The 14,624-nt window shown below is 49.8% G+C and overlaps 1 protein-coding gene across 11 annotated transcripts in view; it reads right to left on the minus strand.

Moving 5' to 3' along the window:
- The window catches only part of NAV2 (neuron navigator 2), a 757,965-nt gene that overhangs the window by 262,388 nt on the left and 480,953 nt on the right, over nt 1–14,624 (minus strand). For all 11 annotated transcript variants that reach the window (XM_051824899.2, XM_002708951.5, XM_008268740.4 and 8 more), the window contains one exon: nt 13,936–13,988. In XM_051824899.2, the coding sequence (XP_051680859.2) occupies nt 13,936–13,988 (53 nt within the window). The remainder of the gene's footprint in view (nt 1–13,935; nt 13,989–14,624) is intronic.

Consider the following 14,624-nt stretch of genomic DNA (forward strand, 5'->3'; position numbering starts at 1 on the left):
CATTTTTTGTAGGCCAAAAAAAAAGGTTAAATATTGGCCATTCTACATGGTCCTATCAATGCATCAGGAAGGCACTGACCCCCACCCACCCCCCACCCTTCTACCTCAAGGGTTAAAATTAAACTGCTGGGTTGGACCATAAAAACAGAGCACTTTACAGCCACTCAGGATGGAATCCCTGTGAGCTCCTCTCATTGGTGATTCACTAGACGAGCTATGCAATGCATGGAAAGGAAAAGACAGAGTCGGAAGAAAGACCCTGCCCCAAAGCCAAGCCCTGAAGACCCCCATGACCTAGTTCTGGTTTCTGCTGTGCAATTCCCTAAGAGAAACAGGATGAGCCGTGGGGAAGGCTTTAAGGCACACTGGCTTATCTCACAACCTGGCATCCAAGGAAAGCACCCAGTGCCTGCAGGGACACCCAGGACAGTGCCTTTCTTTTTGCCTTCAAAGTCCTTCCAGGGAGCGCATGCACAGGATAAGATTTTGCTTAGGTCCTCTCAGTCCACCCAGCTCTCTGTAATGCTACCACATCCACAGCAAGGTGGGAAGCCCTCTTACCCGTGAAAGCGATTCCGCAGGTCAGCTCACAGGGTTGTCATTACTGGAGTGGTCTTCATTCAGTGGAGTTTTACAAAGAGGAGGTTTTATCAGCAGACATGGAAATAAATTATTTCAAATGACCAGAGGTGCAGTCTGGGGACCTGTGGACAGCTCAGTGTTTCTTGGCCATCTTTGAGCAAGGTACTGAATTTTCCCAAGACTCTGTTTTCCATTCAGTAAAATGGGTTATTTATTATTTCTTGAAAGCCTTCTAAGAAACTAATATTTGAGGCTGGCGTAATGGTGTAGTGACTTAAAATGCTGGCATCTCTTATAGGCAATTTCCATTCAGGTCCCTGCTAATGGCCTGGGAAAATCGGCAGAAGACAGCCCAAGTGTTTGGACCACCGAGGTGGGAAACCTGGACAAAGCTCTTGGCTCCTGGCTTCGGCCTGACCCAGCACTGGCTGTTGGGGAGTGAACCAGTAGATGGAAAATCTCCCTCCCTCTCTGGCTCTCTCTGTGACTCTGACTTTCAAAATAAATAAATAAATCTTTAAAAGAAAAAAACTAACATTAACACTGCTATGAAACAGGAAGCACCGGGTTGAATGATTTCAGTTCATTTTCATCACTAGATGAGGTAGCAGCTGTTGTTGCCACTTTCCAGATGGGGAAGTGGAGGCACGGAGTGTTAAGTGCTTTTCCACATCAATCATTCCAAGGAAGAGTTAGAACTTGAACACAATGCAAAGTGCTTTGTAAGTTGTGTGGCCCTGCACAAACATGGGGTAACATCAACGAAGCAACAGGGGTTTCAGCAAAGCAGAGAGGTGGACAAATAACGGCTCTGTCATTGCCCCTGCCCTCTGCCTCCAACAATGTGACAGGAAACTGACAATCACTGCACTCAAACCAAACCAATCTTTCCATCAAAAGGACAAACAATCCGGAAGAAGAAAGGACTTGTTTTTATCTGAATCACTATCAACATTTATTACTTACACACTAAAATGTTCCCCAAACAGGGATCTTTCAAACTATCATATTCCAGTGTTTAGTTAGGATTCTTAGTGTCCTAACACTACTAAGAATATAAGAGCTTGGGAGTCAAAGTATGTGAGGGAGTAGGCAGGTGACAGACAAATGAAAAAGGCTGGATATAAGATAATAGAAAGCGGCCTGTGCTGTATAGTGGGTAAACTGGCATCCCATACAGGGGCCAGTTCGAGTCCCAGCTGCTCCACTTCTAATCAGCCTCCCTATTAGCGCACCTAGGAAAGCAGTGGAAGATGGCCCCAATACCCCTGCACCCACATGGGAGACAAGGATGAAGCTCCTGGCTCCTAGTTCCTAGCTTCAGCCTGGCCCAGCCCTGGCTGTTGCAGCTGTCTGGGGAGTGAACCAGCAGATGGAAGAGCTCTCTCTCTCTCTCTCCCTCTGTAACTCCTTCAAATAAATAAATCTTTAAAAAAGAAAAAGACAATAGAGAATGGTGGGCACTGCAGCAAACGCAGTCCACAGCTACCTAACGGGGACAGCTACTCCTCAGTTTCAGCCAACTTTAGCCTGCAGAGAGTCAGCCCCACTGTTAGACCTAAGAAAAGGTGAAAGACAATTTTTGTGAAATACATTGATTTTCATCTACCTGTCGGCATCTGTTCTGTTTTTGTTTGCAAAGGTCTTTTGGGATCTGAACTTGGCCTGCTGGCCAGTATTCTCTACCCTCTGCTCAAGTGTGACCCTGGCATTCAACACCTGATGGGTGCCCAACATGCAGGTGTCACAAGGTAACCTCAACTGTGCCTCAGTTGTGCAAGCTGAAACAAAACAAAACCTTTGCTGCTAGGCTGAACTGTCAGCACTCCTTGAAGCAATACGCAGGAAGGTGGATCCCAGCAGGAGGCCCGGATGGCCTTTATACAAACCCTCAGCCACAAGGTTATAAATCAGCATCCAATTTCTCTTTCCATTAGGAATATCTACAGCTCTGTGCAGCCCTCCAGCACCTTCGTCACCCTCCCACTGGCTGAGTTCTTCCACCTTCTTTAGTACCACATGGCTACTTAGAGCGCCTCAGTCCCAGCACAGGTGTGATGGGAATGTCTTCATCAAGTAGTCTCCGATTATGCAGCAGGTGCCAGGTAGAGTGGGCAGGTGGACAGAAGCAACCTCTGTCCTCAAAGCTAATGTCTAGTGGGGATACAGGTGGTTAAGCACAAGGTACTAAAGGATTATCACCCTGACGTTCCAATGGATGAAGCCAAGAGTCTCAGATTAAATGAGCTGGGAAGGGTGGAGAAGACACTTGCAAACCCCCAAGGGACTGTGGTCATGCACACGATTCACAGTTTAGAACACACAATAATTTAGAACACACAATTATTCTCAGACAGAATACCTGAAGCATCCTAACCTTCCAAGAAAGCAAAAATTTTGTTAGTGGCAAGCATTTGGCTGAGCAGTTGCACTACCCATGTTCCATATCAGGGTGCCTGAGTTTGATTCCTGGTACTGGCTCCTGATTCCAGCTTCTGGCCATTGCAGACCCTGGGAGACAGCAAGCGATGGCTCAAGTGGGAGACACAGATTGAGTTCCATCCCTACCTACATGAGAGGCTACAATTACCAGTGTCACTTCTACACCTCCGTGTCATAGCCTTTCTGCTTCTTCAGTTGATTTCCTTAGATGTAGAATAGCATGACAATTAATAGAACAGATGCCGGAGTTGGGCTTCCAGTGTGCAAACTCCACCTTGCCATTTATAAGCTATATGGCCTTGGACCAGTTACTCCACTGCTCTGTGTCTCGATTTTCTCATCTGTAAAATGGGAATGATAATTTTCCTCTGTTCTCATTGAGTTTGATGAGGATAAAATAATACAGGTAAAAATAACTCAAATAGTATACATCCAGTAGGTATTAGGCGTATACTCTAAGTGTGTGCTCTATATTCTATCAAAACACTGAGAATCAGGGACAAAGGCCCTCCAGGGTGAGGAGGAAGGGGATGAGGCTCCCAATCATGACTCACAGCTGGCTCCTGGGCAGAGCACAGGGCGTCGTGTTTACATTCTCTACTCATTTGAACAGAATTAACAAAACATCTCCCTCATTGCGCTGGGATGGTTGGAGAAATGAGCTAAAGCATGTAAAGCACCAACAACAGCACCTTGTCATCATTTTTAGTATCAATGTTAATAATGTCTGGTGTTGCAGCTTCCCTAAAGACTCGAAAGAGCTCAATAAACTAAAAACAGACCACACTTCCTGAGAATTCTTTTTTGAGTCCTCTGAATAAAGCAAGGGGAAAAGAATGAAGAGAAGGAAAGATATTTCTAGAATAGTGCTAAGAATCCATTTCTCAAAGTTCATGAAGAATTCCAAGTTCACTGCCAGTGTGCAGACCACAGCTCAGCTGTGGGTGATGAGATCAAGAGGAATGGCACGGTACAGTCCTCCAGCCACACCAGCTCATTCAGGCCAGCTCCCCCGGGTACATCTACCAGAGTGCTTCAGAAGGGCTGTGGAGGGGGCGAGTGTGGTGGTGAGGGCAGGCGCAGTCAACGCATGGGACAGCTGATTGCAGACCTGACCAGAGTGCCTGGAACCCAGTTCCACCTCCACTCCCCACCCAGCTTCCAGGGAGGCAGCAGACAACGCATTCCTGCCACCTACATGGGAGACCTGGATGGAGTTCCCGGCTCCTGGCCGTGTCCTGGCTGTTCCTTTTTTCTTTTTTTTTTTTTTTTTTTTTTTTTTTTTTTTTTTTTTTGACAGGCAGAGTGGACAGTGAGAGAGAGACAGAGAGAAAGGTCTTCCTTTGCCGTTGGTTCACCCTCCAATGGCCACCGCGGCTGGTGCGCTGCGGCCGGCACACCGCGCTGATCCGATGGCAGGAGCCAGGAGCCAGGTGCTTTTCCTGGTCTCCCATGGGGTGCAGGGCCCAAGCACCTGGGCCATCCTCCACTGCACTCCCTGGCCACAGCAGAGAGCTGGCCTGGAAGAGGGGCAACCGGGACAGAATCCGGTGTGCCGGCGCCGCTAGGCGGAGGATTAGCCTGGTGAGCCGCGGCGCCGGCCCTGGCTGTTCTTGACATCTGGGGCGTGAACTAGAGGACAGAAGATATGTGTGTGTGTGTGTGCGTGCACACACAAAAGTGCGTGTCTCTTTCTCTGTCACTGTTTTTCAAATGAATCAATAAATAAAACTTATTTTTAAAAGGGCCACAAAGGGTTGGCACTGTGGCGGAGCAAGTAAAGCTGCCACCTGCAGTGCCAGCTCCCATATGGGTGCCAGTTCGAGTCCTGGCTGCTCCACTTCTGATCCAGCTCTCTGTAATGGCCTGGGAAAGCAGTAGAAGATGGCCCAGGTCCTTGGGCCCCTGCACCCATGTGGGAGACCTGGTAGAAGCTCCTGGCTCCTGGCTTTGGATCGGCGCAGCTCTGGCCATTGTGGCCAACTGGGTAGTGAACCAACAGATGGAAGACCTCTCTCTCTCTTTGCCTCTCCTCTGTGTAACTCTGACTTTCAAACAAATAAATAAATCTTGTTTAAAAAAAAGGTGATAAAAATAAGAATTAAAAGATGAATTTATTCTGGTACAAAAAAATTCTGGAATCTCTGCACAGCTTTTTAATGATATGCATTTTCTATAAACTTTTTGAAGACTCCCTTGATGCACGGTTTTCAAAATTTTTTGCACCAAACTTATCCTTTTTAAAAAAAAAATTGTGAAAGAGAGCAAGAGAACTGCCATTTGCTTGTGGCTAGAGCTGGAGCCAGGTCTCCCACCAGGCTGGGAGAAACTCATTTATTTGAGCCATCATCACCACCTTCATATTTTGCACTGGCTGGAAGTTGAGTCAGGAGCTGGAACCAGGAATTAAACACAGGCTCTCAACATGGGACATGGGCATTTTAACCACGAAATTAAACACCCACTCAAAAACCTTATCTTTTAGTTCCATGTCCATGAACTTTTTGAAGTCCCCGTGTACCCACCCCACATCTACTAAACACCTACTATATGCCAGTGATCTAAATGACAGGTGCTCACAACACTCAGGTGACAACAAGGTTATCTCCTTCCTGAAGACAAGTAAACAGAGACAACCACGAGGATGTGTTACACTAAAGCAAAGGACAGCACACTTGGGGACACAAAATCAGGGGCACTTAATTATGCCAACTCCTCCAGCAAAAAATAAGCCTGAATGTTAGAGGTCACACTGAGCAGGAAGGATAAGCAGAAGGCCACTGCTGGCAGATTGGACAGCACGCTTCACGGTTCAATGGTATGAGTGTCCACAAGCCTCCTGCTGCACCAGGGGCTGTCCACTATGACTGGGGTGTGCAGTCCGAGTGGCTGCAGGGCAGGAGGGTGGAAACTACATCTTGAAAGGTTTTCTATTCTGTGCTCCAGAGCATGGAGTGGAAAAGGAGCTGGTGAGCAGTAAACCAGGGCTGTCGCTGAACAGGAGGAAGACATGGAGGTTGCTGCCCTCTTTGAAAGAGAATGATAGGGGCTGGCGCTGTGGCACAGTAGGTAAAGCCACTGCCTATCGTGCCAGCATCTCATAAGGGTGACAGTTCGAGTCCTGGCTGCTCCACTTCCGATCCAGCTCTCTGCTATGGCCTGGGAAACCAGTACAGGATGGCCCATGTCCTTAGGCCGCTGCACCCCTGTGGGAGACCCGGAAGAAGCTCTTGGCTACTGGCTTCAGATAGGCACAGCTCCGGCTGTTGTGGCCATGTGGGAAGTGAACCAATGGATGGAAGGCTTCTCTCTGCCTCTCTTTCTCTCTCTGCCTCTCTGTAATTCTGCCTTTCAAATAAATAAATAAGAAAAAAAGAGAGAAAGAGAGAGAGAAAAAGAGAGAGAGAAAGAAAGAGAGAGAGAGAGAGAGAAAGAGAGAAAGAGAGGAAGGAAGGAAGGAAGGAAGGAAGGAAGGAAGGAAGGAAGGAAGGAAGGAAGGAAGGAAGGAAGGAAGGGAGAGAGAATGACAGCCAAAACAAACATTATGATAGGGGGTGGGCTGACCTGGGTGGGAAGCATGGGGGGGGGGGCTTCCTGCTGCTCTCGGCCACTTTGCTTTAAAGTCTAAGTGGCCCGTGACTTTCTCTTCACTCCTTCTAGGTGCTGTTACACGGATGTGCTCTTAGGGCTAGGTAAAAATAGGCCCATGGCTCAGGGAAGAGGCAAGTCAGCTGGCCAGGGATTCAGACCCCACCCAGGCGTGTGGTCGGCTCTCTGGCAGCTGCAGGGAGGGCTCCGGGTCACGGGGCCTGGAAACCTGATGCCGTCACAGACGGCCTTCTCCTGGCCCGGGAGGCTCTGTGGAGAATGTGGCCGGAGGAACCTGGCGCCACCGCTCCTGGATCCAGGCCATGTACACGGGCCGCCTTCACTGGGGCCACCTGCCCTTGTTGCAGCTCCTGAGCCCCAATCACCAGGCCAACTCAGGCCCTTTGCAGAAATAGCCCCTCCCCCACTGGCTACCTCTCAGCTAAACCTCACTGCTCCAGCAGTACCCACAGATGCAAAATAAGGAAAAGAATTGGCAAGGGGAGGGAGGGGGCATTTTTATTATACTCCTTCTTGGACACAGTGGCAAGCACGATTGTCTCTGAAACTAGAATTTGGGGGTTGAGCCTCAACTCTGCTTCCTCCTAGGTGAATAATCTGGGGCCAAAAATCACCTTTTAAATCCTCTGCTCCAGTGCACAAAATATAGACAGCGAATGCATCTACAGCACAGGGCTATTTGAAGAGGAACTGTCCTTGTTAGCTAGGCTCTTAGCACAGCCTGGAACATGGCGAGCGCTCAGTGAGCACACTCCTCGCCCAGAAACCCCGCCCCGGAGCTTGGAGGTGCTGTTCATTTCCCTGTTTCCTAGGAGATGAAATGAAGCTAGGCCTAGTGCATCATCCAGGGCCACAGTGCCAGGATGGGATGGAGCCAAGACTCACTGACCACACTGCTCTGTGACATCAGATGGTGGGGGACGGGAGCCTTTAAGCTCAATACTCTCATTCAGAGAGAGGTAGGTACACAAATACATTCAAGTCCCCTTATCCCAAAGACGGGGCTGGCCATGTCCCACACGTGTCTGTTGCTTTAAAACTGTACAAGTACCTTGAAAAATCATCATCAAATGAGCCAACGTCTGTCTGCCCATTGTTACCATGCACCCAAAAGTGGTAAGCACTTCACACAGATTATCTCACGGAAGCCCTCAACAATCCCCATGAGGCACGGGCGGGCACATCCTCGCTACCCACACTGGTCCCAGAGAGCCTCAGGGACACGCCTTGGGTCACAGGCGGGCGGCCTCACAGCCTCCAATCCACCTGTGTCTCGTCCCAGAGAAGCGCCAGAGAAAGGAGCACTAAAGCCAGAGCAGAGATGGGGTCGGGGTCGGCACTGCGATCTTCGTTCCCATGCACCATCACGCTGCGTCTCCCCGGGAGCTGGCCCTGTGCTGGGCCGCCCACTCCTCGTTACAGCAGCAACTCAGCTCTTAGCACTTCCACGCATGGGTTCCACGTCTGATTTTACTTGTGGGGGGAGGCCTTGGGGCACACCAGGTTAAGCCATCATTTGCAAAGCCGGCATCCCATATAAGAGTGACAGCTGAGTCCTGGTTGTACTGCTTCCTATCCAGCTTCTTGCTAATGCCACTAGGAGGGTGGCAAAGGATGCCCCAAGTGCTTGGGCCCCTGCCACCCATGTGGGGGGATCTGGATGGAGTTCCAGGTTCCTGGCTTCAGTCTAGCCCAGACCTGGCCATTGTAGTCATTTGGGGAGTGAGTCAGTCAGTAGATGGAAGATTGTGTGTATGTGTGTGTGTGTGTGCGCATGTGTGCACAAGCACACGTGTGCACCTGTATGTGTATGTATCCTTCTCTCACTGCTGCTCCGTCCTTCAAATAAATAAATCTTTTAAAAAAAAAATGAGAAGAGATTTTATTTGGGGAAAAGGGAAGGGTTCTGCTGATGCAATAGGAGTCTGAAAGTAACTGCCCTCCTGTTCCCTACGTGCAACCTCCTGCTGTCCTGGGAGCGCGGGTGCTGCTGCTTTCCCTTGGGCCCCTGAGGGGACAGGATGAGGGGCAGAGCTGGGTCCTGAGCAGCAGAGGCACTGAACATGGGAGTGGGGTGAGTGGCGGCGGGGAGGGCGGGGACACAGGAGTCAGACTCTGGGGTCCATGATCCACTCAGGGTGTGCAAAATCCTTGGGTTTGTGCAATTTGGAGAGGAGAAAGCTGGTATCTTTTTCCCGGATTTTCAAAGGGTTCCACATCACCCCAACACAAAGCAGTCAGATGAATCATCATTATCTTTGTAGGACGTTGCCATTTATGGAGCCCTGGTCTCACACCAGGAGGACAGGGACAATAAGAGCACCTGCCTGGGAGGATGGCCCTAGAGGAGACCGGTAAGGCACTTAGAGCACCACCTGGCACAGGGCAAACACTTCACGGCTGTAGTTTTATTTGATCATCTTAATTACCACTGCCAAACACTACGGTCTTCACTACCTCATTGGCCCTGTGCCTGGGAAGGCAGCGGAAGACAGACAGCCCAAGTGCTTGGACTTGGACATCCATGTGGGAGACCAGGATGGAGTTCCTGACTCCTGCCTTCAACCTCACCCAGACCCGATTGTTGTGGGCATTTGGAGAGTAAATCAGAGGATGGAAAGTGTGTCTGTCTGTCTATCTCTGTTGCCCTGCCTTTTAAATAAATCAATCTTCACCTTCTTAGTCCTCATGCATACATAGTGTATGAGCTATGCATTATCAATCCCACTTTATAGTACAGGGTATCCCAGGTTTCAGAGTGTCAATTAGCTCAGATCTGCAGAAGAGCAGGGAAGGGACCCAGACCTGACCAGGCTGGTTGTGGATCTAGACAAGAGGTGCTAAGGGAAGAAGGCAGAGAGAAGTCCCCTGGGAGCCCAGGAAGATGCCTGGGGGAGAGCAGGCCTAGGGCTTTTTGCTGAAAGGGCAAGCAGGTCTCCACAACTTTGCGCCTCCCTGAGTCAACAACAGAAAGCCAAGGCTCTTAAAATAACAATGATTAAAGAAGAAATCCACCCCCTGCCACTGGCTATTCCCAGGCTCCAAAGTGAGCCAATGCCTTGGAGGAGGAGGAGGAGGAGGAGGAGGAGGCTGTCTTAGCACAGTGAGTTCAGGCAGCCAGGCAGCAGCTCCCCCAACACATGCTGGCCAAGCTCCAAGCAGTGCTTCCCTTCCAAACGCACAGAGAACTCTGCTGAGCGCACCACTTGAAAGCCAGAAAGATGCCCCTGGGTTGCCATGGCAATGTGAAACAGACAAAACATTTTGAACCAGCTCTGACGCACACATGAACTTATTTAAGGGCCAAGTGCACGCAGGCGGTGGGGGAGAGGGGACGGGGCGGGGCGTGTTTCTAGAGCTCCATCTCCAAGGATTTGGCCCCCAAAGCATCTAGGTCAGACTGAGATGAGGCAAAGCACTTGCTAAAAGCAAACCAAGGAAGGGGCGCTGCAGCCCAGCCTCTCTGACTTTTAGTGACAGTCACTGGAGGTCTCATCTTAGGAGAGCTGAAGGCTACAGGTGCTGGCAGACAGGCAGCAGGGCCTGAGTGCTGGGGACAGCACTCCACGACCTGGCAGCCTGCTTTCTCATGTGAGAGGTCAGGAGCGGAACACAGCCTGCAACAGAGCTGTGTGTGCAGAGGGCAAATGGGCTCGTGAGTATGACGGAGCCTGTGAACCGCAAGGCACGGTGCAGGTGCTTGTCCCCAGTGACATGACACACATTAACATCTCCTTGATCCTATGGTTGAGCTTCCACCTCCAGGAGCTGATGGCCTTGGGGTTCACCACGCAGAAAATGTGGCTCTGGGGTCTGCTGCGGGTTGCGCCCCAGATGCAGCAATCTGGGGGACAGCGAAGAATGCAGAGGCTTGTTCCACATCTGAAAAGGCCTCGTGCCTGTGACGTCTGTTGTGCCCCAGGCTCTTCCATGCCCACCACTCACCCTGGCACAAGAAGGCAGAGCTGAGAGGCCATGGGCGCCTCACCAGACACCACTCGTGGGAGTTTGTTGATCGACAACCCAATGCTCGCAAAACCTTCCTGTGCAGGATCCCTAATATCCTCTCCAGAAATAGGTCTTAAGCCTGCTGTCCCTGCTTCCAATCCTCTTCCACACCTCATTCGCGGAAGTTACCCTGGAACCTCCCTTTGCCTCGGGGGAGAAATGGGCTTCCCATTGGTGCCTTCAACAGACCGTCAGTGGCAGCAGCTGCAGTGCTGTATTGTTCTCACCACTCTCAGGCCTCTGGCTCTCGCCCACTCATTCTGAGTTCCCGGAGGGCAGGGCTCACAGCTGGTTCACCTGCGTCCTCACCTGGCCTGGCTCAGTGCCTGGCAGCAGTCGGGACCATGTGACTGACAGGCTGACAGTCTGCTATGCCACGCCCATCACGTCCACACACCACCACCCTTGCAGTTCCCTAGCCTCTGTTTCTCAAGGGTCTGCTGTCACTTCCCTGTCTTCCAGGAAGAGAGCAGGACTTGGAGTAGAACCTGGGTGCAGGGGTTAAGGGCAAAGAAGGGAGTTCCTGGACAGGCTGGTGGGCCAGGACTGAAGAGTGGAGGAAGAGCTGCCCTCTTCAGTGTCTGCTCCTTCAACAAAACACAGGAGCCTGTCACGGGTTAGCTGATGACACACATTGGCCTCTTGAAAACTGAACTACTACCCATTCCATGCCTACTCTGTGGTTAAAGGCCCTTGAAGATGTGCTGGGCAGTGACCACATTAAGTCCAGGCTGGCTGGGTTACTCTCCCCATAGGGTGCACCCCCAAGTTCTTGTCTCATTGTGCGCCATCTTCCTTCAGTCAAACTGGGGCTCTCCATACACTTCCCTCAACAACAACAAAAGTTTATCATTGGCCACCCTAAACAAAGCTGAATCAGGAGGTGAGTCACCCAGGAACTGGGGTCCATGCACTATGCTATTTCCAAATTACCCGTCCCGTGAGTAGAAGTGCTTTCTCGCCATATATGTGGGTGTGTACGCACACACGGGTATCCTAGGAGCCAGAACAATGCCCAGGTCTGTCTGTAAGAACTGCCCATGTGACCTGGCAAGCTCTGTGTGTGGATGTGTCACCAGCGGGGAAGGGACAAAGGCTCTGTTGTCCTATCACCATCTCTCTCATTTCCCGCCGAGTGCAGGCACTGTGGCGGAGATGCTCCCGTTCTCCTGGCTCACATCCTGTCTGCTAAGTTCACAAGACTGTGTCTGCTGCCCCACCCCTGAGCTGGAACTCATTATCACAGACAATCGTAAGATTTCTACCCTGTGGTCTAAAAAAACCTCAATCCATCAAAGGAAAAAAAAAAAAAACACTTAGCAAAGCTGAAAGAGTTATGGAAAACCACAAAATTGCATTGGTGCAACAACAGTATTGATAAATTATGGCCGACACCATGGCTCACTTGGCTAATCCTCCACCTGTGGCGCCAGCACCCCGGGTTCTAGTCCCGGTCGGGGCACCGGGTACTAGTCCCAGTTGCTCCTCTTCCAGTCCAGCTCTCTGCTGTGGCCTGGGAGGGCAGTGGAGGATGGCCCAAGTGCTTGGGTCCCTGCACCCGCATGGGAGACCAGGAGGAAGCACCCAGCTCCTGGCTTCGGATCGGCGCAGCGCCATCCGTGGTGGCCATTAGGGGAGTGAACCAATGGAAAGAAGACCTTTCTCTCTGTCTCTCTCTCACTGTCTATAACTCTCTCTATGTGTGTCTCTCTCACTGTCTAACTCTGCCTGGAAAAAAAATTTTAAAAAAACCAAAAAGATAAATTACACATTTGCGCATAGAATTAAGTTTGCACAGAAGCCTGTGAGGTGATACTGTTTCATGAGCTTGAAAGTGGACTTTAACAACAAGCAAAACCTCCAATCGAAGATGCAGAAAATGCCAATGAGCCAGATAACATTAAGGTCTACGACTTCTAGATTCCAGTTCTACTTCTGCGTTCTGTTGGGCTGGCACAAACGCATTGAAATCTGTCCTGGAGGGAAGCAGTGCATCGCTTTCATGTGAAGATATGTCTGCATGTATAAAATGCTTGCACTAAAATTAAGTCTTCAATCGTCCATATTTTCTCAATTATTAATACACCAGACAGCTGCAGTAGCTCTAGCAAAAATAGCAGCCACACTTTTCCAAAAGTCAAGGCAGCCATGAGATGTCTGCCTGGGGACTTTCCTGAGTAGGAACAGGACAGTCTCTGGGTGGGACAAAAAGAACGCGAGCCTCCAGGGGAGCAACAAAGCAGAGAAACTGGTTTCAGTAGGGAAACTGGAAAATGACACCCCCCCAACACACACACACACGAACACACATGCACACACACACACCAGCCTCTCTGAAATAGAACCGTTTCTGTGCATGAAAAAAGTGGACTAAAAAGCCTGCCTTTCTGCCCCACTTAGGAGGATAACAAATAATTCAGAACATTAAACAGTAACCCAAGGAATGCCAATCACTTTGGCATATTCTGAAATGCAACCTATCAAATTGTGCTGACCTACATGGGGTGGGGCAAGGTTAAACAAATCGTGCCTTTTTTAGACTCCTGGAACTAAATAAATGCCTAGCCAAAAAAAAAAAAAAAAAAAAAAACTGTAAGTTACCAACTTTACATTTTAAACAGATTTTTGCATCCCCTTATGAGGGTCAGATCATACATATTCTTCATGTAAATATTCATACCTGAGAAGCGTTTTTGCAGCGCAAAACTAAGTAATCAGAGATTTGCAATTCAATGTTTTCTGACCTCAACAATGATCTTGAATCTTAACTCAAAATTACGCAGCAGGACATGAAATGAGAACAGAACAGATTTTGAAGGATAAGCTTTTGGGGTTTGCTAAGGCTGCTGAGCCAGTTCTCAAATGCTCTGCCGCCATCAAGGATGGGTGGAGAATGGTTCGGAGTGAACGTACCCTCCATATCGCCTGCCACAGTTCTGACTTCGCATCTCTCTCACCGTTACATCCTGATGAGTAAGGTACCAGTGCCTCATCTGCCCTACCTGTGCACGTCCTACACATGTGCACGTTTCCCACAGGGCTGCATATACAGTGCCTAAGACCAAGGACGGTACTTCATTTTGGCTGTCTCACAAGACGTGAAAATCAGCCATTTTTCAATAAATGCCAACACATGTCAGAGAAGCACAGCACGGCTACTTGGAAAAGGCTGTTCGTTTATTAATAAAATCTCCCTGGGGGAAAGCGTCTGGTGTGGAATGTTTCGGGATGGGCAATGTTATTCAGAGGCAGAGCTTGCTAACACAACACAAACAGCACCCAGGTACCACTTACCATTTGCGATCTGTTCTTCGGACAGCCATTGATGTCTTCAATCTTTTCATTTGCTGAGGAAGGAAACACAAGTCAGAGACTTAAATAAGCACCAGAGAGACACTTTCCATAGTGATGTTCTGGACACTCGAGGCCGAGCGAGTCCTAAGGCCCGGGCTGGGGTTTGTCCAATCAACGCAGGCATGTGAAATACTGAGACGCATCTAGCAAGCTTCAGGACTTACTCATCAAGCCGCCAGCCCCCAGGGACAGCTGGGGCAAGGTCGTCATCATTCAAACCACAGACAACTGCATGGGCGACAGTTCTGGAGTGATGGGGCACGGACTGGGAAAGAGAGTGAGCCGTGAGTGTGCTCTGAGCGCTTCGAATGGCAAGGACCCCCAAATCCTCCCTACAAAAGATGCAATTGCTCAGAGCACACCAGCCCAGCCCCAGCTCAGCTCCTAGGGACAAGGCCATGAAGGAAAGCATCTCATCTCATCCTTAGCCAGATGGCCTAGCACTGCTTTTGTTGGTCCTGGTTCTATTCCCCAAGTGGTGGCAGGCCAATGTGGGAAACGAGCAAGTGAGACTCCACGCAGCAAGTCTACGGCCACACATACGCTTGAGGCCATGAAAGAACCCAGCTACTTGGAGAAGTGATAGAGAAAGGTTGTGCTGAATTCACTAGAAATCAAGAGCTACTAAG

Source organism: Oryctolagus cuniculus, chromosome 1 (assembly GCF_964237555.1).
Source record: "Oryctolagus cuniculus chromosome 1, mOryCun1.1, whole genome shotgun sequence".
Classification (NCBI taxonomy): Eukaryota; Metazoa; Chordata; class Mammalia; order Lagomorpha; family Leporidae; genus Oryctolagus; species Oryctolagus cuniculus.